The sequence below is a fragment of the Miniopterus schreibersii genome, assembly GCF_964146895.1.
Source record: "Miniopterus schreibersii genome assembly, chromosome: 10".
In the NCBI taxonomy this organism is placed as follows: Eukaryota; Metazoa; Chordata; class Mammalia; order Chiroptera; family Miniopteridae; genus Miniopterus; species Miniopterus schreibersii.
Window position 1 is genome coordinate 704,134 of NC_138110.1, and position 25,888 is coordinate 730,021.

Sequence of the window (25,888 nt, forward strand, 5' to 3'; positions counted from 1 at the left end):
CCCCTCCTGGGCACTACCCTTCACTCTGCTATTCCTTGGCTGGCCCTGAGCTACACTCCCAACCACCAAGAGCTCGGCTGTGGGGTCATTAGGTGAGGCTCAGGTCCTCACACACAGCAGGAAGGGCCACACCTGCCACCCACTGGCCACCTCCCTGGATCCCCATCGTCAAGGTCTCTCAGTACACAGGGAGCCTGAGGGCTCAGGAAGCACCCATGCTGCCCAGCTGTCTCCCCCACCACTCTCTTAGCTTAGTAGACAGCACTGTTTCACAACCAGTTTTAGAAAATGGTTTTATCAAAACTAAACTTAGTGCCCAATCAGTTGAATAAATAGGAAGGGGCTCAGTGGGCCAGGAGGAAGCGCTTTCGGACAGTGCGCTCCATGCCAGGCAGCCTGGCTGTGTGCAGAGCTTGCAACAGTCCCTCCACAAATGCCCCTGGCCGTGCCTCGCGGAGCTTGGTGAGCTGCCGTGACAGCTTCTGCTGCAAGGACATGCGGTCCTCCCATGGCCGTGGTGGACTCCATACCCCCGCGCCCGCCAGGGCCTGCTGCAGTTGCAGGAGCCTCCTGAAAGAGACGTTCTGGAAAGCCACGAAGTCCACGAGAGCACGCTCACACTCCTCGGTCTCTGCAGGAGGGTTAGGGTGAGATGAGGGCTCAGCCAGGTCCTGGGCAAGGGCTCCCCATAGACACAGCCCCTCCCCACGCCCCAAGAGGCCATCAAACAGTAGGACACCCTGCATTAACACCTGAGGAGAGGGACCTGCTGGGACTTCAAGCCAGGAGGGCGGGGTGAGAGAGGCCAGCCCCAGGATGTGGGGCAGGGCTTGTGGGCCTTGGCCTGGGGTGAGATGGGACACCACTGCTGTGACCTAGGGCAAACTGTTTAAACTCGGCCTCAGTTTCCCAATGGCAAGGGTGGGGATCACCAGCGCTGAAGCTCTCAGCACAGTGCACTCAATGGTGCCACTGCCACTATTCAGGGCTTCTTGGGGCTTGGGACCCTGACCCCACAAAGCTGGAGGCACTTCCCAGAGGTCTGCTAAATCCTCAGGGCTCTAGGGCTGGACTGGGGGCAGGGCACAGGCTGAGCTTGCCACCCCACTGGCCAATCCCCCCTCACCTGGCCCCCTAGCTCACCTGCCCCCCTCCAGTCACCTGGACCCCCTGGCTCTCGTGTGCTGAGTGGGGAGCCCATGCAGCTGGTACACATGGCGTCGTGAAAGGGGGTGCCTGGCACGTTGAGGGCCAGGCCCAGGGCTGTGCAGTTGCGGTGGGGTTGGCACTGTTCTGAGCTGGAGCTGTTGGCTGAGAAGGTGCCTGGGGGACATTGCTGGCACTGCGTGTCCTGGGTGGGAGTTCCTGGGGATGAGATGGGAGGGTCAAGGGGAGCTGGAGCGTCCTCGCTTACAGGAGTCCTGGCCCAGCTCCGCCCACAGAGCGACCGGCACCCACCGAGGGCCACCACACCGTAGCCAGGCGGGCAGGGCGCATGTTCCAGGCAGAAGCCCGCAAGCTCGAAGAAGCCGGGGCGGCAGCGGCAGGCACGGTTGTGGATGACGGAGCAGGGCCGCACCTCCTCCTCCTGCTCCCCGCAGATGACGTTGCAGTAACGGCAGCGCTCCAGGTAGTTCCAGAACTGCGTGTAGTGGTGTGGCGGGCACAGGCGGCACGTTGTGGGGCGGTCCCGGCTGCACGGAAGGTGGACAAAGGTGCCCGGGGGGCACTGGGTGCACGTGAGCCACTCCTGCGTGTCCACATCCCACCATGGGTAGGTGGGCACGTCCTCTGCCACCCCATGCATGGCCAGCACCAGCAATAGGAACGGCAGTCCCTGGGACGGGAGCAGGGGTGGCCTCGCTGGCGCCTTCATGACCGTCCCTGGAGTGTGGCAGCAGTGCTCGGCTGGGACACCGGCCCCAACAGTCCACCTCCACCCGTCCCAGGGAGCAGGCCCCGCCCACCTACCTGCAGCCAACCGGAGGACTCCAGCTCTGGCCCAGCACCTCCTGTATGGGCCGGCCTCGCCTCACCCCGGGGAGGGGCCAGCGACTTCCGGAAGGCCGAGTTCTGACCCAGTTTTGGACAGTGTCACAGCCCCCCTGGCCCAGCCCTCCCAAGTCTAGTGCTGGGGGCAGTCCTGTGAGGGCCCTCCCATCCCCAGGGACAGCTTGCGACTCAGTGACCAGGACTGTCAACAGGGTGGGTGGGGGAGGGGTCCAGGCTCCTCTGCCCTCTGATGTCCCTGTCTTCCTGTCCAGCTGCCAGGATGGAGGCTGAGCTGTTTGCACGTGCTCAGGGTGCCCTTTTGTGGGACAGGGTAGGAGGGGGACCCTTTGCAGACATCCCCACTCTTCCTTTCTGGCGCCTCAAACCCACCACCAAGCCCAGGCTCGTGAACAGCATCCCAGTGGGGCCAGCAGCTTTATTAGAGCTTTCACCCGCCCACTGCCCAGGCACAGGTCCCAGAAGGGAGCAGGTGATACCCCCTTTCCAGGCGCGGGCTCAGCTGCCAACCCCTGAGGCTCCACCCACAAGTCAGCAGCCAGGGGAAGTTCTGAGGAAGCACCTTCTGGCTGACCCACCCCACCCCACCCCACCCCACCCCACAGTGGCTTCAGGGCTTCTCCCAGGCAGTCCAAGACTCAGCTTCTGTCTCAGGGGTGTCCCTGTGTGCAATGGACCGGCCCTCCTTGACAGGTGGGCTCTTGGCCAAGGGGTTGCTGGTGCTGGGCCTGCCCACCCCGAGCCAACAGTCAGGTGTCTAAGCTGCATTCAGGGAGGGTGTGGCCTCAGCCTCGGGGGCCCTGCAGTGCCCAGAAGAGTCTCCAGAAGACCTGTAAAGACACAGAGGATGCTGGACATGCCTGCCGGGTACCGCTGACCACCCCACCCCAGGGGGGGATGCCCAGCAGCCATGTCCCTGAGGTCTGGTTGAGACCTAGAGGTCCTGTTGCCAGAAGGCCTGGCACAATTCAAGGTGGAGGAGGGACACAGAGGTGGATGCTTTCCTCTGCCTTGCAGCTGGGCACACCAGGCCTGCTGCCCAACAGTCCCTGCAGCCCCTCCCACAAGACCTACCACACTCAGATTGTGTCTCTCTGTGGGGGAGGCTGGGGGTCAGGCCGCTGTCTGAGGAAGGGGGAGATCTTGCTCTGGGTCCTCCCTGGTCTCTCCAGCTCAGAGGGCCCTGGACATAGAGGAGTGAGTCCAAGGGGCTCCTGGCACATCCCTGCTGCCCATTTCTTCCAGGGCTGATTGGGGCTCTGGTGACAGGGTGGGGGCAGTAGGAGCACCAGGCAGATCACCCTACCTGGGCAGGGAGACCTGGGGTTGAGGTCAGGAGGCACCTTGGAGCTCCCCTCCTGGGGTCCTGGTGGCTCAGTGCCTGCACCCAGGGTGGGCCAGCCAGTCAGGTCTGCACACATCTGCCGGAAGCGCAGCTTGTGGTGTGGGCGCACAAACATGCTGAACCCTGTGGGAAGTGGTGCTCAGGACCTGCCCCCTCCTCCCGCACCCCCCACCCAAGTCCCTTCCTCAGAAACTTGCTCTGCAGCAGAGGCAAGTCCTTGGGCCTCGAGGTGGTCAGTGCTGCTACCACGGCCACCATCTTCTCAAAGTCGTCATCACGTTTGTAGGTGGTCAGTGCTGCTAGGAGCTGGCTGCATCCTGCAGATCCCAGGGCCCTGCGGGCATCGGCCAGGTAGGTGCTCACAGCAGGCTGGCCAGGCTTCTCTGCTTGAGGGTTGCCACACCCCTCTTGCAAACAGCCGCCACTGTCTCCTGGTGGGGAGGTGACACGGACCACGTTGGGGGCTCAGGAGCACCTTACCACCACCACCTCCCTCGTTGGGGTACAGAACCAGAGCAGCCCCCAGGAAACTCCTCCCCTTCCAAGGTCTTCAGCTCTGCTCCTGACTCTGGTCAGAAGCCTCTTCATGGACCAGGTACCTTTGGGTACTGGCCTGGAGGCCAGGTGAGGCTGGCCCTGGTTCAAGTGGTCTCCAGGGTCCAGCTGCCTGGCCGCACCCTGGGAAAGGGTCATCTTGGGGACAGGCTCTCTCATTCCTGAAGAAACATGGAGATACAGGAGTCACCTAGCTGGTCCCAGGGGGTCCAGAGTGCTCCCTAGGGAGGAGGCAGGTCTGTCCAAAGGGAGACTAAGCTCACAACCCTCCTCGGACCCAACTTGCACAGCCCCATGGACAGCCGACTGCTTGAAGGAGCAGGTGCAAGGACACCCCAGTGGCACCAAACCCAGAAGGGGGGAGGTGACTCCCTGTCTGGAAAGTCCCCTCCTCAGGGCAGTGGGAGGCGTTCCAAAGCCAGGCCCTCTGTGACACCTGTCCTTGAGGAAGTCCCTGCCCAGGGTGGGCTGTGTATGAACAGGGACAAGCTTCCCAGCTCTGGGGATGCAGGGCCTACTCTTGGGGGGGGGGGGGGGGCGGACAAGAATGTTCCAGGACACCAGTGTATGTAGGACGGCAGAGCTGTGCACGCTCTGAGGGCCCGCACCGCCCCCACATGATGCCACCCTGCAGCGATCCATTGGCTCTCTGTAGAAACACGGAGGCTAGACCAAGCTAGGACCCACCCCAGGACCCTGGTGTCACCCTGCCTCAGGGTCTGAGTTTGAGGGTGCTGCCCAGGTAAAGCCCTGCTCACTGGGATCCAAGGCTGGCTGTGCCCACTGCCCACGCAGAAGGCTGTATTCAGGCAGGTGGCTGCAACTTCGGCCTGTCAGCTGGAGGCAGAGCTCTTCAAACTGCTGCTTGTGGTGGGGTCGCACGAACTGGTAGAAGCCTGTGGGGAGGGGTTATGGTCATGTGGTACCACATGCTACAGTCACCCACCCCCACTTTTGCTAGGGAGCAGGGACAATCCTGTACCCTGGTGGCGCACCCAGTGTCCCCTATAGCCCCACCCCATGGTTTTGGCACTGCCCCAAGGCACCTTGAAGCAGGCTGTGCTTCTTGGGGTCTTCGGCAAAGAGGGGGCTGAGGTGGTCCACCAGGGCCTGGAAATTGTCTGAGCCCTTGTACTCCTGCAGGGCCCGGGTGAAGGAGTCGAAGCTGGCCTGGCTTAGCGCCTGCTTCACGGTCACAATGAACAGCTTGGCTCTGTCCGCTTGTGCACCTGCTGCCAGCCCCTTCTGCTGGACAGACCCAGGAACCCCATGAGACACACCTGACAGGGTGCGGCTGGCAGGTGGGCAGGGGTCCCACTGAAGGGAACCAGGAGGCATCTGCAGGGAGGCCACACCTCTCAGGAGTAGCACGTGCAGATTTGATCCCCTGGGCTCCCCCCCTTGCCCCCACTGGGCTCTGTGCCTCACATGAGGGTGCAGCTGCAGCGGACACACTCCCAGCTTGGAGGACAGTCCTGGCTTGGAGGTTGGCAGCTTGCAGCCAGGGACACTTCTCAAAACCCAGGGACTGAAAGTGTCCCGTACTGCATTTCTGCTGTGCACCCCAGGATGACACTGGGCCCCACACAGGGAAGAGTGGAAACCAAGTGGGAGGGCCCAGGCTTTCTGGTCTGCCCAGCTGGACCCTCAGAGCACAGGCCCCTGGCACCCTGCCCACTTCCTGACAGTGCCAGACCCCCCTCCCCTGGGCACCGCCTGGTTCTTGACAGAAGCAGCAGAGACAGACTGGCAGTGCTCAGGCCTTTCAGGAGGCTTCTCAGCTTAGGCTGTCACTCAGTTGCTCTCAACTCCTTTCATCTGAGGCTGGGAGCACAGACCCTCCCCACGTGTGGGTATATCAATGTCCACTCCTGCCAGAGCCCAGTACTGCCCAGGGAAGCCAGCCTGGCTGCAGGCCCACCCCAATCCAGTCTCTGGGGCTGGGGCCTGACTCGCCTGCTAGGGGGACAGGGCCTTCTGTGGAAGGAGCCCGTGGGTCTGAAAGGACCAATCTGACCACAAGTTTGCAGGACTCAGTGTGGGGAAACTGCCCCTAGAGCAGGAGACACCATGGCCAGTGCCATGCCGTGCTGTTCTTGCAAGCTTTATGGGGGGGGGTCTTGTGCTCCCACAGTAAAGGGTAAAGTGAAAGAGACTTGGGGCCTGTGCAGGCCAGGCGCACAGGCCCCAACAAACACTGAGATACTGGGAAGCCCCTAGGGCAGGGAGGCCAGGGTGGGAACTGTCAGGACAAAGTCACAATGTCTGGAACTCACTGAAAACATTCCAGGCAGAACAAAAGTGGGGGCCATGCAGGCCTTGGAGCCACCGCAGCACTGCAGCCACACCATACCCTTCAGTTCCTGCGCCCACAAGACCACTACTCAGCCAAGCCCCCCACCCCCGCAGGACAGTGGTTAGAATAATGCAGGCTTGGCCTGCTCCCACCGCCCACTCTGCTTGGTCAGGGCCACTGGCCATGGGTAAGGGCACCAAGAGCCACACCAGGCCCGTGGCTCCCACCACATCCCCAGGCGTGTTGGTGGGCGGCTCACCTACCTGGCAACTGAGTAGCCTGATCTTCTTCCTCCCTCCTCTCTGCTCCTCCACAGACCTCTTCTCACTGGGGAGTGATGTGCTAGAGCGACACTGTGCCTGAGGGGACACAGCTGTCATCCTGACCCTCACCCTCAGGGTCCCCAAAGCCCCATGTGACACTGCCTGGGCCCATAGTGAGGGGAGAAGCCCCTCCTCGAGTCCTGCCATCATCTCTCTCGTGGTTGGCTGGGAGCAAAGTTTAAGAGGAGGATTGGACTCGCAGTCTTGCAGTTAACTGATGGGCTGATGCGAAGGGAACAGAGGGGATGCCACCCAGATCAGACCGGAAGTTACGGCTTGTGGGCAAAAGCTGCAGGGCAGGAGCTGGGTCCGGGACACAATCAACTCCCAGAATGAGTGCATCAGGAGCCAGATCCCAAGGGGACCGTATTGAGAACCCACAGGTGTGTCAGGAACATCAGCTGAGGGGTTAGGTGTGAGCCTAACAAGGGGATTTATGGGGTGAGTGTGGAGGTGCCTGAGAACAGACAAGCAGTGCCTGGGGGGGGGGGGTCTGTGTCCATCTCTGGGGCTCCTGTACCCATACCTTCTCCTCCCCGGGCAGGGCCTGGTCCTCAGGCTCTTTGGCCAGCTGCTCACTGTGCTCCAGGGCAGCCAGCAGCCCCATGGGCCTTTGCTGGGTGTGAACAGGCTCCTGCTCATACTCCACACACAGGCTGCCCTCAATGTCCCCACTGTCTTCGGAGGCTGGCAGTCCTGTGGGAGCACAAATGTGGGGCCCGCTGTGGGGAGAGGGCTGGTGGCAAGACAGGCCCCCCAGTAGCAGTCAGACCTGGCCAAGCGCTCTGGTCTTCAGGCCCCTGCCTGCCACCAGCCTTGTGGAAGTAGCCGCACCTGCCCATGGCCCCCAGCCACACGCACCTGTGGGTCTCCGCCTCAGGCTGGGGACGTGCACATCCAGATTCCTGGCTTTCTTGGTGGAGAGGGGCCCGAGCGACATGTCCACCTTGACAGCACCTTCTTCCTGGGCCAGGCTTGGGGCAGCAGCCAGGGGCACTGGCATCTGGACAGTCACAGGTGGTTGGGGTTGGGGGTCCCACCCAGCTCCTCCGAGGGCATAGCCGGCTGGGCGTTCAGGACTCACTGTTTTCTGAGCAACCCGGAAAAATTGGGCCACATCTCGAATGATATGGCCGAAGTGGTCATACACTTTGACGTGGGGGCGTACCCAAGATGGCAGCTGGGCTCTGGCATCCGCACAGGTGAACCTGGCAGGGAGGGCCTGTCAGCCTGGAGTCTGGCCTGCCCCCAGTCTACCTCCCAGGCAGGGGCCCCATGCAGGGGAAAGGGCCACACCTGTGGTCACAGAGGAAGACGACCCCATAGTCGTGGCGATGCCGAATGACCCTCCCAATGGCCTGGTTCACAGCCCTGGATGCCTGTTGCCGGTACCAGTCTTGCCCAGAGAGGAACTGGGGGGAGGATGGCTGGTCACGAAATATCCGGGGCTGCCCAGTCCCCGTCCGCCATGTGACACCTCACCTGGCCTGAGGTTCCACTCCTGCCCTTCATCTCATCTAGAAACTGCATCTTGAGGATGACCCGGGGGTCCTTGCGTGGGGGGTAAGGGAGGCCCGTAATGACCACCCCTCGGCCATTCACATCTGCGAAGTCCAGCCCCTCACTGGCCTGGGGATAGCACAGTCTTTACCTACATGCCCCACACAAGCCTGCCAACCTTCCCCAGGGTCTGTCCAGACCCTCCCAGCCACATGCTCTCAGATATGGACAGTCAGGGGACAGACCTTCAGCCCTGGGCCAGGCCCTAGCTAAGGCCCACACTTCCAGAACCCCGTGACCACTTGTCACATTCTTGGAACTTCTCTGTCCTTCCCACCAGTGTCCACCCCGACTGGCCCAACCAGGGTCAGGGGGCTGCCCTCCTAACTTGTGTTTGCTGGAAGTGGAGCCCAATGGGAGGACAGCCCCCAGGCCCAAGTCATGAGCTCCTGTGGGTAGGAGAAGACCCTTGGAACTCACCTTTCCCCGGCACACAGCCAGGAAGGCAGCCCCTCGGGACCCCGGGGAGGCAATGCTTGAGTAGTAAGCACCCATCACCTGGAAGGAGAGGCAGGTCACTTGGAGCCAGGACCCTGGCCCCTTCCACCTCCATGAGTGAGACCCCATGTGTCATCCTCTGAAATGGACTATTCCAGCCTTCACGTTCTAGAAGCTTCCTCATGGCCTGGGTTCCAAGGCTAACTTGTACCTAGCACCCAGGACCTGCTCAGTGTTTCTCAGAAAACAAAGGAGTCCCGGGGCTGGGGGGCGGGGAGCCTTCCTTCCTGAGTGTCTGCTGCCATCATCCCTGCCCCCAAACTTTCCAAGGCCAGGCAGGACCTCAGCTACGCATAGCCTGGAGCTGGCCAGAGCCCTGCGTAGGAATAGCAGCCAGCCCGGGGCAACCATGGGGGCAGCGGAGCCCCAGCCAACTCAGACCTCTGAGAAGCCACCCTTGCTCCTCGGCTCCACAAATAGAGGCTTCAGGGCCTCCAGCTTCCTGGCGAAGTCCCGGGCCTATGAGAAGAGGTGGTGATGGGACACGTCAGGCTCATGAGACCCGGCAGGCCACCGGCTGCACCCCAGGCACCCTTGGCAATTGGGGGCTCCCCTCCCACCCCCGGGACACAGGGAGGGAACATACCCGCCAGAATTCCAGGCTCTTCTCCAGGACTGGGTAGGAAGGGAAGAAGACTAGGAGCCCATGGGGAACCACTCGGGCGATGTTCACTGCAGTGCAGGGGCCACAGTCAGCGGGAGGGGCTTCCAGGGCCCCCACTGGCTGCCCCCAGGGAGAGAAAGCAGGGAAGGGTGCAGGGCTGGGGAGGGGTGAAACAGGCTCCCCGGACACCACGGAGGGGGTGGGAGCCCAGGATGGGACAGCCCAGCCAGGGCCTCCCTGGAACTCACCTAGCGCCTTCCCCAGGGAGGACAAGCACTCCTCAGAGAACCTGCATGAAGCCAGGAGGCTGCTGCCACTTGGGCCCCAGCACTGCCCCCCCCCCCCGCCTTCTATCTTCCCCCTACCGTTTGTCAAAGGCAGAGCTCAGCTGGGCTCCATCGGGGCCTTTGGGGACAATCCCCACCCAGATCTGGTGCTTGTCGATGACGTGTGGGTTCTCCAAGCAGACTGGGAAAGGGCTGAGGCAGCAGGTGGGAGGCAGGGGTGTCCCCCATGGAGTTCTGAACCCCCAACACACAGCCCCCCCCCCCCCCGCCCAGGCATGGGGCAGCCTTACATCTGCATCTCCAGGGCGAAGGAAGACACAGGAGCGAGTGTGCCGCTGGTGAGGAGGAGTGTGCGGATGCCCTGGCGGACCAGCTCACGTAGGCTGTAGCCAGGGCTGAAGCACCAGTAACTGAGCACCTTCCCTGGGGGAGAGTGTGAGGCTAGGACACGGTCACGCGCAGGGAGGCCCCTCACTGCCACCCACAGGTCCTCCACAGGCAGCTGCTGGGCCCCACGGCCATATGTGCAAGTGTGACAGAGAGTGCCTGCCTGACTGAAGGTGTGACCCAGAGGCTCCTGGGAGCACACACTCCAGAGAGGCCAGCCCACTCCACCCCAGACACACAGAGACTGATGGGTGACTCAAGCTCGTGGGACAGAGGCTACCAGGCACCCAGAAAGAAAGCCGAGCCCACCCCCGACACCCCAGACCTCCAGGGCACGTGGATGATGGAACTGTAAAGAGGAGGCGACCCCGGTCTGGGAGGTGGGAGGCAGGAAGCAGCATTGCTCACCACGGGCAAGTCACAGGTAATAGGGAGAGGCAGTTCCTTGGCACCTCCTGGACCACTGGAAAGGAGACCAGAGCCCCCCTACCCCCACCCCAAGGCAGACACGCCTGCCCACTGCCTCCTGCCTCCTGGGCTGCAGTAGGCTCGACTTTAGGAACTGAAAACAGCCCCAGTAGAATGACTCCAAACATGATTCTAAAGCCAAGGCTAGGCCACAGGTCACAGGGACATTTCCAGGAAGAACAAGCCACTTTCTGGGGCCAGAGGAGCCTCTTCCACTTTCCAGGTGGGATCTGCCTGTGATGTACAGGGCAGCCAGCACTGCCCTGGGCCAGCCCTGCGCGGGTGACAAAGGGCCATGTACTAAACCCTACAAGCTGAGGGGAGGCCTGCATGGCAGCCCAACAGACTCAGACCCGAAAGTAACCACACAGGATGGTCTGAACCTACAAATTCCCAACTACAAGTGGGTCATGTCCTTGGCCTGCAGCTTCCTTGACAAAGGTCAGTCTTCCCCTTAACTGAGCGATCTTGGCCTTTTTGCATCTAAGATAACAGGCTTCTGGAACGGCAGAGTAATCTCCCTTCCAGTCCCCTCAGGGCACAAACTCCCACCAGAGCAGAGACCACAGAGCCCCTCACTGTTATCTTGTACCACAGATACATCTCTATTGGCTATAAATGTTAACTATCCTATACCCACCAATGTAAAACTAAGCATCTCTCCCTTTTATTTTCTATCTAATCTCAGAGGTTTCGATTTGCTTTCTCCCACCTCCCTAATCTACCACCCATGGGTGTCATGTAACCCCCTTACGTCTCCTCCTTTGCCTCTAATGTATAAAATAAGCTGTAAAACAGCCATTCTCAGGAGCATTTTCTTAATCCCTTGAGATTTTGCTTCCTGGCAATTTTTGTCAATTTGACTCAAACTCATAAAAATTCTCTACAGGTTTGGATATTTTACATTGACACCTGCAATAGCAGAGACCAGGGGTAACCTAGGAGGAGCGGCAGGATGCTGGAGCCCCAGCCTCGGCATGTGTTGCTCTGTGCCAGGGCCCACCCGACCCCAGCTTTTCAGGAAGGCGGGAGATGATCCAATTTCCTATAAACACCCAATCCAGCCCCAGCTGGTTTAGCTCAGTGGTTAGACCGTCAGCCCTTAGACTGAAGGGTCCCGGGTTTGATCTCAGCCAAGGGCATGTACCTTGGTTGTAGGCTCAGTCCCTGACCCCAGTTGGGTCATGTGCAGTAGGCAACCAATCAATGTGTCTCTCTCCCATCGATGTCTCTCTCTCTCTCCCTTCTACCCTGAAAAGCAATGGAAAAAATATCCTCAGGTGAGGATTAAAAGTAATCATATTAAGCCCGGCCTGGCATGGCTCAGTGGTTGAGCATTGACCTAGGATCCAGGAGATCGCAGTTCGATTCCTGGTCAGGGCACATGCCCAGGCTGTGGGCTTGATCCCCAGTCAGGGGTGTGCAGGAGACAGCTGATCAATGACTCTCTCATCATTGATGTTTCTCTCTTTCTCTCTCCCTCTCCCTTCCTCTCTCTGAAATCAATAAAGATATATTTAAAATAATAATAAACACCCAACCCAGGTAGTAGCTACTTATGAGAATCCACATGCTCTCAGAGGTACAGAAAACAAAGGTGTTACTGCGCCCCACTCACCCTTGGCACCTGTGTCCTTGCCAGGCTAAGGCTTAGCCCCACAGGGAGAGCAGGAGGATTCAGATGCCTCCCAAGATTGTGGATGCTGTGTGAGGGGCGAACTGGTCTCCGCACGACTACCCCCACACTCCTGACCCTCCTCTGTGTCGGCAGTGCTGAGAGCTGGGCCCAGAGCACAGGTGGGCACTGGTGGGCCACTAGCTGCACCGGCCAGGATGGGGAGTGGCCTTGACCACAGGATCATCGCCCTGGACCTGTAGGGCTACAAGCCCCATCCAAAAGGCCAAGTCCCAAGGCACTCTGGCGAGGACATTTGCCAGGACTGGATACCTCAGGAATATGTGCCTGAGCTGGCACAGTCCACCAAAACCAAGAGCCTCAGTGCACCTGGCAGACCCTGCCCAGAGTCCCCAGCAACCTGAGACCCAGGAAGCTGGGCAGCAGGTGAAGCTGATAGGGAGAGGGCAGGACTCTGGGACAGGCTTGAGCTCACAGCGGGCATCAGGGAAACAGGGCCAGCTCCAGTGGACCCCTCAATGTGACCCTGAGACCCGCAGAATGGCCTCAGCCTGAGCCTGCCCCCCATCTGTCCACCTGGTGGACAGAGTGAAAGCCCCATGCATAGTCAGGGCCTGTGAACCCTTTTCAAAAACATCCCCAGTGGTGCAGGAGGCCTGGCTGTGCCCTCACTTGGTGGACACCCACCTGGTGACTCAGGGCAGTGCCACTGGGCCTCCTCCCAGGCCTCTCTGGCTGAGAGCTCTTTCAGAGCAAGTAGGGAGGTGGCCTACAGAAGGCTGGACTCAAGGGTGGCTTTGATGTGGCACCTCACTGTGGTCGAGCAGGGGAGCGTGTCTGGCCCCCAGGTGTTGTACCTTGCTTTCTGGCTGCTGTGGAGCTCCAGGCATCTGACCGCTGAGCTGTCCTTCGGTGACTGGTGTCAGGGTGGATGTGCACCTGGAGGGTAAAATGGACAGGTGTCCTGAGACCCCCACCTGTAGACCCCCTCCTGGAGGCAGCCCCCACCTCATAGGATTGAAACCCCTGCCCACAGCCCCTCCTGGACGCGGCACCCACCTTGTAGGACTGAGAGGCCCCCAGCCCCAATGTGGAGCCGCCCTCGGCAGGGTCTGCACTGAACACAATCTGGAAGGAGATGACGGATGGTCAGCAGGACACACCACATAGGACAGAGGAATGCGTGGGGTGTCGTCTTCACCTGCCCCACCTTTGAGCCAACAGCATCCCTGGTTTGAGACCCCAGGCTGAGGGGAAGAGCTCACATCTGCCTCTCCCTTCTCACAGGGACCACCCCCCGTGCAGGAGTTTCAGATTCCAACAACTTCTGAGTCCCGAGGCAACAGGCCCATGGTGCCTTTCACTGCTGCCCACCCCTCTTTTCCCTTCCCCACCCCTTCCACGACCTCTCCACCCCAGGACGGCAGTCTCCACACAGCACTGTCCAGTTGCTTGGGGTCCTGTCCTGCCTGATGCCCAGCGGGCCTGTGGTTGGGCCGTGCACAGTGGCATCTGTGACCTGTAGCACCAGAGACCACCAGCATCCTGTCAGCTGGTCCAGCAGGTGTGCAGGTCTCACACCATCTCGGGTTCCCACATCATTGCCTGCGCTGTCCCTCTGAGGCTGGCCTCGTCCAGTGTCCAGCCTGGGTCAGCTTTATACCTTCTGTCCTGCAAAAACTGTGAGCTCCTCCTGTTTCGCCGCAGGCTGCCTGTCTGACCAGTTCATGGCCCCACTGACGCACAGCCGGCAGGCACCCAGAGCTCCAGGCCAGCGGCACACCCTGTGACCCTATCCAAGTCCACCTAGCCCAGCCATGTTTGGGGGGCCTGTGCCCGAGCACCAGGTGCTCAGGAACAGGTATGGGACAAGCAGCTACCAGTTACACTCTCTCCAGCTGGAGAGGACACACCAGCACACACACCAGGCAGGCAGCCCCAGCAACCAGGGGGTCCCACATCACCTGCCAGGGGCTACTCAGAGCAGCTGCCACAAGAAATTCCAAACCAGGGGCTGAGCAGTTAGGGTTCCAGAGAGCCTGGAAGGGCAGAAACCTGCTCCACTAATGGGTGTCTAAGGAGGGAGGCGAGGGGCTCCTGTGTTCCGTCTGCCAAGGACCCGTGGCCACTGAGGGCCCTCTTCAGCAATGCCAGTGAGGCAGAGGGCTTGAAACACCACGTGGCCCTTGGCAGCCGGCCTGGCAGCCTCCCAACTGAGGGAGAATGGCCGGCTCACTGCCCTGAGCTGAGGAAGCAGCTCAGCTGGACAGAGGGCAGCGTGGAGGGGCGGCAGGAAGTGCTGTGTCCAGCAGCCCTGAGGCCTGACATTCCCACTGGGTCTGCAGAGGAGGGGCTCATCCACCCTGGAGGCTGCCCCACACCAAAGCAACTTCCTGGGCCCAGGGTGAGACCGGCTGGAGGGCACTTGGGAACCAAGTCCACTGCCCGGACTTGCCAGTCCCATGGGCCCCACCTGGGCTCACGGGCGTTGAACACACTGACACGTCTGCACGCCTCTCCGTGAGTGGCAGGCCCTGCGGCCTGGCATGGGGCTGAGGGAACAAGAGCCTACCAGCCCCACTCTGTGACGGCTTACGCTTTGACATTCCTCTGAGTAGCTGTTTCAGGAAAACACTTGAGAAGATTTCTGCCCGTCAGTGCCCACCCAAGTGCAGCCGTGACCCCAGGGTCGGCAGGGTGCACTCAGGGCAGAAAGGAGCCTGAGGGTGGCTAATCTGAAGCATGGGGTGTGGATGCCTCAGCCTTGCCCTGGGTCTAGCCTGAGAGACAAGTGCAGGAGAAGGAAGCACCCTGTGTCCCAGGGAGGAGTGCCCGCATCCTGGTTGCTGGCCGGTACCTGGATGATGTCCGAGAGCTTCTGCAGTCCTGCTGTGTTGGTGAACAGCCCAGTGCCTGTGGGAGCAGTGGCACTGACCACCCAGCACCAGCAGTGGAGCCACGAGCCACCTGGACATGTGCTCAGCTCCACCTTCCCCCAAATTGACATAGGGACGCCCGAGGGGAGGGAGCTTGCTTGCTCCTCCGGGGTGAGATCAAATAAGGCCAGGGCAACCAGGCCACCCCACCGAGCCCAGGAGGGAACCAATGCTGGCAGGGCCACAGCTCCTTGACCCCGCTTTTCTGTAAGGCTGACTAGGAACAGGCTAAGCTGGACGAAAGCACCACAGTCAAATGGCACTGGAACCCACAAGTCCTTCACACTCCCCTCAGTGTAGGCGGCAGGCTGCGACCCTACGTCCAGCCTGCAGGGAGTCTCAGGCAGGCACAGGGCACAGAGGACTCACGTCCTGCCAGGTACTGGATGATCTGGTCCAGGGAGTCCAAGATGCACCCCTTGGTCTGAAACGTGATCTGGGCCTCGGCGAACAGCTCGAAGATGTAGCTGCCAGGGAGAGGGAAGACTAGGCTATGATTTGAGAACCTAATGGTCAATGGCTTTTCAGAAACAGGCTCTGAGCCCCCAGGGCAGGCCACCTGGAGGTACCAGGTCTCTGCCCCCAAGAGTTCTGGGGGGAGGAGAGCAGCCTCGAAGCCCCCAGAGCTCAGGCTCCAGGTGGGTTTTGTGAGGGGTCATCAGAGCCTCCCTGAGGCGGTGGCTCTGGTCAGGCTTCCAGAGAGCAGCTTTGGAGAGAGATGGGGGGGCACCAGGTCTGGGTGCTGTGGAGGGAGCGGGGCAGGGCAAAGGTGCAGCCTGCTTCATATGAAAGGCAACTGGGGACCCGTGAGGGTCTGAGCACAGCAGAGCAGACGGGCAGCCTGTGAAGAACAATCAACCCCTGATGGTCCGGCCTGGGCTCCAGCACCACCGTCAGCTGTGTCCCAAAGAGGCCACAACCAGCCTCAGCTGTGGGTGTGTGCTACAGGAAGTGAGCCCCGCTGCCCCACTGCTGAGAACCTGGACATCCTAACTGTTCAGAATATTCCGGGCCCTCTGGAGGCCTAAAGAGGTGGCTGCTGTGGCTGCACTTTTCATCCTAACAGAAGGTGTGCTCAGGCAGGTGTCTGAGCACCAGAAGAGGGGCACACAGAACGGGGGTAGACCAGGGAACCTCAGGGTGAGTCGGCAGCCCCTCCTAGACCTCCAGGCCTGTTAGGGACCTTATCGGTGTGTGAGCCAGCAACACCCACTGGGTGCCCAGGACAGAGCCCCACACACATCTGTCTCTAGCTCCAGGTGGGGCCCAGGGTCAAGGTGCCAGTTCCCAGTCCCTCACCTCCCAGGCTTGGTGATGCCTGTGTCATCTCCAGGCAGCTCGACGGCATCAATGGCCCCCTCCAGGCGAAGCAGAATCACTGCAGGGCACGGGGTGGTCAGGGGCAGCCCCCAGCCACAGCAGGTGGGTAGGGGTGTGGACAGCACTTACTCTTCAGCTTCGCAATGTCCTCCAGCTCCATGTTCAGCCCTGGGAGGGAAAGCAGCAAACCCACAAGTGTGCGTCATTCCCACAGCACTGGCCTGTGAGGGAGCCCCACAGGGAGAAGAGGCTCTGTCTGCGAAACCGGAGCCAGAGCTGAAGCATTCCTCTGAGTAGCTGTTTCAGGAACAGCTGGGACGCATGGTTTGTAAAAGTTTCTCCCATTCTGTGGGCTGACTTTCTGCTTCCTGGACAGTGTCCTCTGAAGCACAAAGTTTTTAATTCTGATGAAGCCCAATGTATCTATATTTTCTTTTAGTGACTGTGCTGCTAGTGTCATTTCTATGAAACCTCTGCCTAAGGCGCGGCCACGGAGATGGACGGACACCCAGACGAGCCCGCTGCTCAGTGCGGCTGTGCGCGTGGCCTCCTGCAGAGCATGGCACACAAAGGAGGGGAACGGAGTAGCTTGTGGAGAAACTGACAGAGACAACCTCAACCAGGCGGTCAAGGTTGAAACCAACCGTCATAAGTCAGAAGTTGAGAGCGTGGACATGGAAGGATGTGATGAAAGGGCATTTTATTTACATCTGTGCTCTTCCTCCCAAATCCCGTAACCCAGTAAATTTCAGAAAAACATCAGACAAACCCCAACTCAGGGATATTATACAAAACACCCAACCAATCCTCCTCCAGACCATCAGGGTTATCAAGAACAAGGGAAGTCTGAGAACTGTCCCAGGTGAGAGCAGGCTGGGAGGTGCCGAGGGGTGTCATGTGCACCGAACAGGGACGTCCAGAGAACCAGGGACATCACCCATTCACACCCCATAGGATGCTATTGCCAAAAAAATACAGGGCCCCAAACAACCGAAAAGATGTTCAATTTCACCCCTAAGAGAAAAGCAGATCAGAATTACACAAAGATCCATGTTTCATCCATTGAAGTGGCCAGAATTAAAAAGCCTGATGTCACACTGAGTTATGAGGTAAATGGGACAGACACTCAGCCCACTGCTGGTGGGAGCACAGTCTGGGCCTGTACCCGTAACAGATACGCTCACCTGCTAACCCAGCTGCCCCACTTCTGGGAATTCACCCTGAAGAAATCCTGCCAACGAGATGAAAGCGCATACGCACTAGGTTACTCATTACTGCCCTGTCTGTAACTGCAAATCCGGGAAACAACCTCCACGCCAGGGAAGCAGTTGGGTAGACACGGGAGGTAGGCCTGGGGGAGGTAGTGGGCAGCTGGAGCGAGGACGGGATATCGGCATGGGGAGGCGTTCACAGGACACATCAGGGAGTAAACACGGCAAAGTGCACACAAGCATGTACAAAGTGCAGGAAAGAACAGAGAGTGAAAACAAGAAGAGAAAGCAAGTAAGATGTCCTGGCAAAGGCAAAGAAAGAACCAACCAGAAACTAACAGGACACTTCTCTCAAGTACGACTTTGGTTTCTGGAACCATGTGAGTGTTTCAAATACTCAGAAAAAGAGGTAATAACAAAATCCATGTGAACAGAGAAAAATGAAAAGATAAAAGTGAGATACAAACAGAAACAAATCACATGAATAACATGACCAGTGGTGGGAGGAGGCATCCAAGCAGCCTCTGAGCCCTGTGCTGACTCTCCCAGTCGCGCTGCAGGAAGGAGGGGAGCCGGTGGCAGCTCCAGTTGTGTGTGAGTGACATTGGAGAGTCCAAACAAGCAACGAGGCAGGAGGCGGTTCAGGTGTAAACCTCGCAGGAATCATTCATTCAGGAAGAACCATTAATGGAAGCCACTAGTTGCATAGGAATTTAATGAAACAACAAGGACTTCACGGCAGAAAGCCTGGCCATTACCTCTTAACCCAGTGTCACCAAAATAAGACAAATGCTGGGCCTTGTGACCTGACGGGCTGATTCCTGCCCCAAACACACAGTTGCATCGAACTATGAAGATGCCACAGACAAACCCAGACTGCAGGACATTCAACACCGTAACTAACTTCCTCTTTACAAACGTCCAGGCTGAGCCGGACAACACCGAGACCCTGTCCAGATTATAGCCCAGAGCCACAGGCCCAGGGCAGCAGCCCCGCTCCCAGACTAGGACGTTTTATGGAGATGTGCTCTGGGCTACAGTGACAGCCGAAAGGTCTTACTGTGGTCTCTCAACTAGACAAGACAGCAGTATCCATGCTCACTTCCCGAGTGGGTCATTGCACTGCGGCCACGGGAGAGGGTCCCTGTTCTCAGGAAGCACACCTGAGGTACCTGCACCTGCCCATGTGGAGGGGAGGCTTATCCAACAGGGCAAACCCTAGCAAGGGGAGTCTAGGTGAAGGATAAGTGGTTCTTTACCAGCAAATTATCTGTAAGTTTGCCGTGACTTCAAAATAAAAGTTATATGAAACAAAAAAATGAACATTTCAGAACAAGATATGAGATATGAAACAACATAAGTCAGGTTTTCAAAAACTCAGAAATGAAGTGACAGACTCACATGAAATGAGAAGGAAAGCAAAGAATTATTCTGGAAGCGAGGGCTAAATTAGAAGGAACACAGAAGCAGAAACACACCACAGACAGGGCCTTAGAAATCACAGGTGGGTACAAACCTTGAATCACCCTCCTGCACACCTGGAACTCAATGGAAAAAAGGGTGTTAAAGAAAAACAGAGACACCCTGGCTAGTGTGCTCAGTGGCTGGAGCATTGGCCTGCACCCCCGAGGGTGCAGGTTTGATTCCCGGTCAAGGGCATGTACCGAGGGTGCACGTTTGATCCCCAATCAATGTCTGTCTCTCTCCCCTCTCCCTCCACTCTCTAAAAAACCAATGGAAAAATATCCTTATTCCTCAGGTAAGAATTTTTAAAAAACCAAAACAGAGATAAGAAGGACCGGAGAGCGAAGCTCTGACTGAGGTGGACAGAGCGTGCCCGGAAGCGCAGCCTGGAGCACAAGCGGGAAAACATCCCAAACAAACAGCTTCGCACACATGCTGAGACGGCACATCACATACCGGGCGATATTGATCCAGAAAAATCCACATGGAGACAACAAAATCACTGGGCTTTAAAGAGGAAAAAAAAACCCTAAAAGAACCCATGACTTCTGAAATAAAATGGTTTTTAAAAAAAACGTTTTTATTGATTTCAGCAAGAGGAAGGGAGAGGGAGAGAGAGAGACATCAATGATGAGAGAGACACATCAATCGCCTGCATACCCCCTACTGGGGATTGAGCCTGAAACCCAGGCTTGTGCCCTGACAGGGAATCGAACCATGACCCCCTGGTTCATAGGTCGATGCTCAACCACTGAGCCCTGTCAGCTCAGCGGAAATAAAATAAATTCATTTAAAAATAACCAGGCTGTGGTCAAGGGCACATACCTCGGCTGCAGGGTCAATCCCTGGAGCACGCAGGAAGCAACCAATGTCTCCCGTCGATGTCTCTCTCTCTCGCTCCCCTCCCTCCCTCCCTTCCATGCTCTAAAGATCAATGAAAAACACCCTCAAGTGAGGATTAAAAATAAAAAAGTGACCAGGTTGAGGAAATGCAGGTGACGTCAGCCAGCAGCCTGCGCTCACAGGCACCTGGAGACACTCCCACTTTCTCAGACACCTGGGTCCGGGTGTTGCGTTCAGCTGACTTAGAAATTCTAACCACAGGGGAACAGTGAGGTAAACAGCGGGTCATCAGGTGTGGCCCGGGGCCTGGGCCCTGAGCCCTGTTCAGGTCACGGCAAGGCCAAGCCTATTTTCAGGACATTCCTGCTAGTAAATAACAATCAACATGTACAATCTGCCTTTTTTCTCTCTTGTTCCTACAATGCCATTTCCAGAGGCTACTTGTGGGAGGCTGATAACAACCCCCACACGTTCGCACCCTAATCCCCTTCCATGGCAACAGGGACTCTGCAGGTGGTAAAGGGTCTTGAGATGGGTGATCAAGATGGGTCATCCAGGTGGGAGGGAGGCAGGGGTCAGAGGAGAGGGGGCATGGAGCAAAAGGGAGAGGGATGTGGGGGCCAGGGCCAAGGATGCAGCACCTCTGGGAGCTGAGAAAGGCCAGACAGATTTTCCTGGAGCCCCCAGGAGGAAGGTGGCCCTGCGACCTGTTCTGCATTCACGAGGACCGTGCCATAACCAGGTTGTGCTGCTTTAAGCCAGAGTCTGTGGCAACCGTCACAGCAGCAGCAGGACCTGGACCCAGCGTGGCTGTGATACACAAGTGTGGGGCTCAACTTTCTTCTGTTATGCCAGATATTAGAGATTTGCAAAAATGTAAAACAATGTCACTCTTCTAACTTTTAGAAGTTATTTTTCAAGAAAAATGTTATTTCTTTTAACACATTATGGAGTGAATCATGTCCTGGATACGGACATGCTCACGTCCTAACCCGATACCTGGGAATCGGGCCTTATTTGTAAACAGGGCCTCTGCAGAGGTGATCAAGTTGAGGCCACAGTATCTGGGGGTGGGCCCCCCTCCAATGACTGCTGTCCTTGTAAGAGGAAATCTGGACACAGACACACAGGGGACACCGTGTGAAGAAGAGATTGGGGTGGTGAGTCTATAAGCCAAGGGCACCAGCAGCTGGGAGAGGGGCCTGAGAGACACACCCCTGAGAAGAGACTTCTGGCCCCACAACCGCTAGGATTGGTCTCTGCGTTTCAGCCTCTCTGTGTGAATCCTTTGTTATAACATCCCTGGGTTTGTTCTTTCAAGAAAATAAATCTCCTAAAATGTTTCTGTTTTCATTGCTCACAGTATCCACAGATGTAATTCACATAAACCATGCTCAGCCAGTTTTAAGAATGTCAAGTGCCCTGAAGCCAAAATGTTTGAGAACTTCTGTGCTAAACAAAGAAATGCTATTTGCAAACACTACGTCTTCCAAGGCAGGTGTGCCCGTGGGTCCAGGAGGCCAGGGACCGTGCCAGAAAGGAAGTCAGCGTTGGCAAGAACACGAAGAGGGAGCTGCCAGACCGCTCCCTGCAGAGCCTGTTCGCATTTGTGATCAGAGGACACAGGCCACCGCCTGAGCCCCATGCCCACGTGAGGACACCCGACATCTGAACACGTTCATAGCACGAAGCATGAACACTAAAAAGTATGCAGCAACCGCTGGAAACATCACCACAAAGCAGTCTGCCAAAGCAAACCTAGAGTCCTCGTCAGCTACTAACAAACATGTGGACAGACTACCACGTCCATCAAAGGATTCTCCGTACACTACTACTTTCCCCAGGAGGACACTGGGAACAAACCTATGAGAGGAGGGGAGCACAGACCCTGCTCGCGGGTCATTAAAAGTGTCTCCATGGTTAATACATCTCTTTTCCCCTTTTACACAGCAGAGGGAAAGAACACAGGCTGGGAAAGGATGGGAAGGTCTTCAGAAAATGCCAGAATGGTCGGGCAAAACCCACCCCCATCTGTGGGGCCCAAGGAAGTCTCTTGAAGTGTCCCCAGATGCCGACCTAGAAGGGCCGTGGGCCGACGGCCTCTGGGCCCCAAGACCACCTTGCCAGTCCTCGGTGTCCTGCCCATAAGCTCACCTGAGTTGGCGTCTGCACTGAACTCCAGGCAAAGCTCGCCCTGCTGCGCTGCCTTGGTCTGCTCCTCTAGAACCTGGTCTATGACATCCAGTCCAGAAGCCACATCATGGGGGGTCAGGTCAAAGGACGCCGACTCCTCACACATCTTCTCCTGAGAGCCCAAGCACCCAGCATTATGGTAAACAGGAGCCAGGACTGGGGGGCTCAGGAGGCAGGGCCTGGGGGTGCAGAGCTAAAGGGAGTGGAGAGCCCCAGCCCTACCCCACAGGCTCTGAGGCTGGGTCACAAACATCCCAAGATGGTAGCTTAGCCCAGACCAGTGTTTGAAAACCATTTTACTTGAGCAGCCAACATTTCATAATTTAAAAACTTCCCATTAAAATCTAGATTTCTGGCTGCTCTCAAAGTCAGATCTGGCCCACCAGTGGCAACAAGTGCCTGGAACCCAGTGGAGGCTGAGGATGGCCACCACCAACACAGGACACGAGGCTCTCGCAAAGCTGTCCCAGCTCCAGAGCATGCACATGGCTGCTCCAAGCGGGCTCCCGCCAGAGCCTGGTCAAGGCCGCCATTCCTGGAAACACGGGGTCCTGGCAGAGGCCACATGGATGGCTGAGGGTGCAGGTGACAGGTTTGCTTGGTCCTGACAGCCAGGGCCACAGGGATGTGCGCAGGAGGGAGGGGCACTGGGAAGGCCACTGGGTACTCACCACATTGTGAGCTTCATCAAAGATCACCACTGTCCCCTTCAGGTCGATGCCGTGTGCCCGGCGACTCTGTAGCCAGGAAGAGGGGCAGGGTTGCATCCAAGGGAGCAGGGCCACCACTGTCCTTCACAGGCCCCCGGAGGCCAGGCAGGGAGGCTGTGACGCACAGCCCTCCAGGGCCCCAAGTCCCACACTGCCGGGGACACAGGGAAAGGCCTCTGACACCTACTGCTGGGTAGTGGCTGGTCGGAGCCATCGGGCAATGCCCACCCACCACTGAGCTGGGTGTCAGGGGCCCATCCCAGTGATATTCACGAGGGAACAGGCAGGTGACGCCTCTCCACAATGCGCAGCCACCAAATGGAGGAGGAAGACCCACCAGCACCACTGCCTGGCGCACCTGGGGAGGCATCTGAGCCTGAGTGTGAGGGGGTCATCTGGAGTGGGGTCTGGCATCTGTCCTTCTTTAATTCTCATTTTAAAAGTGTCTATTTTAAGTGTGCTGTTGAGTTTTAAGAAATATGAGCACCCAAAGCAGGAGGTGACATCCCTGCAGTGAGACCTCGACCTGCTTTCTGTGAGTAGGGAGCAGGTCAGCCCGGGCTCGCCCTCCTGGGAGCGGTGTCTGGCTGCGGGCTCCTGTGAGGGCGAGCCCACGGTGTGGCTGTGTATAGCACAGGCCACCCCTTCTGAGTGCTCAACGCTGTCCTGGGGACAGCAGCTGTTAATGGACGGGGCTATCCCTAGCTCAGTGAGTGTGAAAACTCCAGGAACTCGCTGCGTAAGTCTTGGACGCGCTGGCTTCTCTGGGAGTCTCCAGGGCAGCGCAAAACCTCTCACTGGCAGCAGTGCTGAGCCACCCAGTGCGCCACGTCCTCATCAACACCAATTATGTTAGGTCTTTTGAATTTCAGCCATTTGGGTGGGAATGTAGGGCCATCCCCCTGTGGTTTTCAAGCGCATGTCCTGAACCTTTGCCACGCAGGGCTTGACTGGGCAATTTCCTCGATTTTCCACAAAGTATCTGTGCGGAACTTTTCCATAGTTGGCTGGGCTGTTTGCTAAGTTACAAGAGCGGCACATATTTTGGGCACAGCCCTTGAAAGACATGTACCAGGAGCATGTCCTTCCTTTCTGTGGCTTGCCTTTCAATTTTCTTAATTTTTCTCACTCTTTCAAAGGCTCAAGGCTTTAAATTGTGGTCAAGTCCCATTTATCAATTTTCCCTTTACGGCTGGTGCCTTGTGCGTCCAAGCAAAGAAAGCTCGCAGAGCCCCCCAGACTGCAGTGACCCCAGGTACTCTAGAACCAGCTTTGTGTCATGTGAAGTCCTTAAGTCCTGGGGGAGACCCACTCTTTTCCAAACAGACATCCAGTTGCTCTAGCACCAAACCTTTCCTTTCCCATAGAAACATCTTGGCAAGTCTCTGTGGGCTTGTCCTGGACTTGACATGCACATTTCTGTGGCAAGTCCTGGGGTCAGGAGTGGGAGCCTGCCCTGCCCCTCTGTCTGGACGGCCCTGCTCTGAGATCATTAGTGTTTCCAGAAGATGTTGGAACAACCAGCCTGTCAGCTGAGATATCACTGTTCTGGGGGCCCAGGCCCGGCAGCCAGGTTAAAAGCATAACTCGAGAGGATCACCCGGGCAAATCACCGCTCCAGCCTTGCTGGGCTCCAGGTCCTCCCCCTCCACTTTCTCCAGCCACTTGCTTGAGCAGTGGTTCTGGTGGCAGCTGCTCCTCAGGCCGTGCCCCAGGCTCACGCCATGGTGCTCAGGCACTACCAGCTCCTGCACCAACTCTGCTGGGTGTCAGAGCCCCATACTCAGCACCGGCTTTGCTCCCTGCTGTCTCCCAGCACCCAGACCCATGCCTGGCACAGGGCTCTGCCAGCATGATCCCCGTGATCCAGTCGATGCCGAGGACCCTGGACAGGACATGTGCACAGTGCTTCCCTGACACAGAGCATGAGCCAGTGGACATGGGGAGCGAGGCGTGACGCTCCTGTGCTAAAACAGGAGGCCCAGTGTGACGATGAGTCTCTGACCCATGACCCGAACCAGCAGAGGCTCCGATGGCCCCTCACGGGCCCGGGGAGACCCTGGGGTTGGAAATCGTCCTCAGTGGCTGGGGCCTCACCTTGGCATCCAGCAGGTAGTTGTATGGCATGAAGATGATGTCAGCCTGCTGCTTCAGGTTCCGGGACAGGTAGTAGGGGCACAGCCTGGGAGCACAGGGGGGATGTGAGCCGTGCAGGGCTGAGGCGGGGGCGGGTGTTCGGGACGTGCAGCAGCAGCCCTGGGCCACAGGCTGGGGCCGGGCTGGACACTGCGTCCTCTGACAGGCACTGCACAGGTTGGAAGGGGGCATGTGTGTCCAACCCTGGGAGTGGATTACCTACTTAAAAAGCTACAAAAACAAGAAAACTCCAACCCTGTTCTGGACAGATCAGTGAGGGGATCAGAAACAGAGGCCTGTCTTATCACAGGTCAGAGCCTGATGCTCTGAGAAATTGCCAGCAAACATCAGAGAGGCGGCCCGTGAGCGGCCAGCGGAGGGCTGAGCTCTGAGGCAGGAAGGTCAGCACAGTGCCCACAGGACCCTGAAAACCAGACCACAGGAATGCAGAGGGCGGGTCCACACCCGTAGTGGTCACCAGCAGGTGGGCTGAGGGCAGGGAAGGAGGGCAAGGTCCACCTCTTACTCTCTGTTCCTCAGAACTGCTCACGTTTTTCATATGGAACAACTGTTAGTTTCATGATTAAAAAACAAAAACAGAAAAGGAAAGAAACGTGTGTGCAGCTCATGGCTGAGATCCTACCTGGAAGGGCACAACAATGACGCCTCAAGGGAGGGACTTACCTGTGCCTGTTCCCACTCTTGACCAGGTCCTCGATGTCCAGGATGGGGGTGGCCAGGTCCTGCTCCAGGCTCTTCTCTGGGGACACAGGCAGGAGTAAGCACATGCCCTGTGGCCCTCTGAGTCCCTAGACTCTAGGGAACACCCAGGATGGGACAGCTCCTATAAAGTGAGCAGGGGGGGCGGCCACCTTGAGACCCACCCTCAGGGCAGGACTGGGGTTCCCAGCCACCTGGGAACTCACTGGAGAGAATCCCTGCCCGATGGGCCTCAGGGTCCCTGGGGAGGGCTCTGAACCTGAAATGACCCCAAAGGAGTCCTGTTCTGCACCCAGAAGGTGGCTGTCAGCCAGGCGCAGGGAGTGGAGCCCCTCAGCCTATCACTGCCCTGCAGAGGCTCCTGAGGACACAGACAGCCAGGGCAG

General features: G+C 58.0%; 2 protein-coding genes across 11 annotated transcripts in view; both read right to left on the reverse strand.

Moving 5' to 3' along the window:
- Window positions 1-282: 282 nt before the first annotated feature.
- TNFRSF6B (TNF receptor superfamily member 6b) lies at window positions 283-1,952 on the reverse strand. Of its 2 annotated transcripts, none has more exons than XM_081149964.1 (3): window positions 1,459-1,878; window positions 1,144-1,365; window positions 283-631 (listed from the first exon to the last, which is right to left on the reverse strand). In XM_081149964.1, the coding sequence occupies exons 1-3, from the start codon at window positions 1,874-1,876 to the stop codon at window positions 345-347; spliced, it is 927 nt and encodes a 308-aa protein (XP_081006090.1). In that variant the 5' UTR covers window positions 1,877-1,878; the 3' UTR covers window positions 283-344. The 2 variants fall into 2 exon arrangements, with proteins under 2 accessions (XP_081006090.1, XP_081006091.1); XM_081149965.1 differs by having other exon boundaries at window positions 284-631; window positions 1,162-1,365; window positions 1,459-1,952.
- An 802-nt stretch (window positions 1,953-2,754) lies between these two features.
- RTEL1 (regulator of telomere elongation helicase 1) overlaps window positions 2,755-25,888 on the reverse strand; it is a 29,601-nt gene continuing 6,467 nt past the window's right edge. For 2 of the 9 annotated variants that reach the window (XM_081149950.1, XM_081149949.1), the window contains 28 exons: window positions 25,467-25,542; window positions 24,744-24,828; window positions 22,608-22,673; window positions 21,898-22,048; window positions 16,355-16,393; window positions 16,205-16,283; window positions 15,275-15,372; window positions 14,827-14,882; window positions 13,029-13,097; window positions 12,827-12,908; window positions 9,769-9,901; window positions 9,557-9,670; window positions 9,440-9,480; window positions 9,174-9,259; window positions 8,969-9,046; window positions 8,510-8,587; window positions 8,012-8,158; window positions 7,826-7,956; window positions 7,391-7,737; window positions 7,056-7,225; window positions 6,470-6,565; window positions 4,957-5,158; window positions 4,669-4,806; window positions 3,955-4,071; window positions 3,553-3,786; window positions 3,317-3,478; window positions 3,085-3,193; window positions 2,755-2,840 (listed from right to left, as the gene is read on the reverse strand). In XM_081149950.1, the coding sequence (XP_081006076.1) occupies window positions 3,090-3,193; window positions 3,317-3,478; window positions 3,553-3,786; window positions 3,955-4,071; window positions 4,669-4,806; window positions 4,957-5,158; window positions 6,470-6,565; window positions 7,056-7,225; window positions 7,391-7,737; window positions 7,826-7,956; window positions 8,012-8,158; window positions 8,510-8,587; window positions 8,969-9,046; window positions 9,174-9,259; window positions 9,440-9,480; window positions 9,557-9,670; window positions 9,769-9,901; window positions 12,827-12,908; window positions 13,029-13,097; window positions 14,827-14,882; window positions 15,275-15,372; window positions 16,205-16,283; window positions 16,355-16,393; window positions 21,898-22,048; window positions 22,608-22,673; window positions 24,744-24,828; window positions 25,467-25,542 (3,179 nt within the window). In that variant the 3' untranslated portion in view covers window positions 2,755-2,840; window positions 3,085-3,089. Of the gene's footprint in view, window positions 2,841-3,084; window positions 3,194-3,316; window positions 3,479-3,552; window positions 3,787-3,954; window positions 4,072-4,668; window positions 4,807-4,956; window positions 5,159-6,469; window positions 6,566-7,055; window positions 7,226-7,390; window positions 7,738-7,825; window positions 7,957-8,011; window positions 8,159-8,509; window positions 8,588-8,968; window positions 9,047-9,173; window positions 9,260-9,439; window positions 9,481-9,556; window positions 9,671-9,768; window positions 9,902-12,826; window positions 12,909-13,028; window positions 13,098-14,826; window positions 14,883-15,274; window positions 15,373-16,204; window positions 16,284-16,354; window positions 16,394-18,952; window positions 19,053-21,897; window positions 22,049-22,607; window positions 22,674-24,743; window positions 24,829-25,466; window positions 25,543-25,888 lie in introns of those variants that run through there. The other 7 variants (XM_081149955.1, XM_081149954.1, XM_081149953.1 and 4 more) reach the window with 7 other exon arrangements.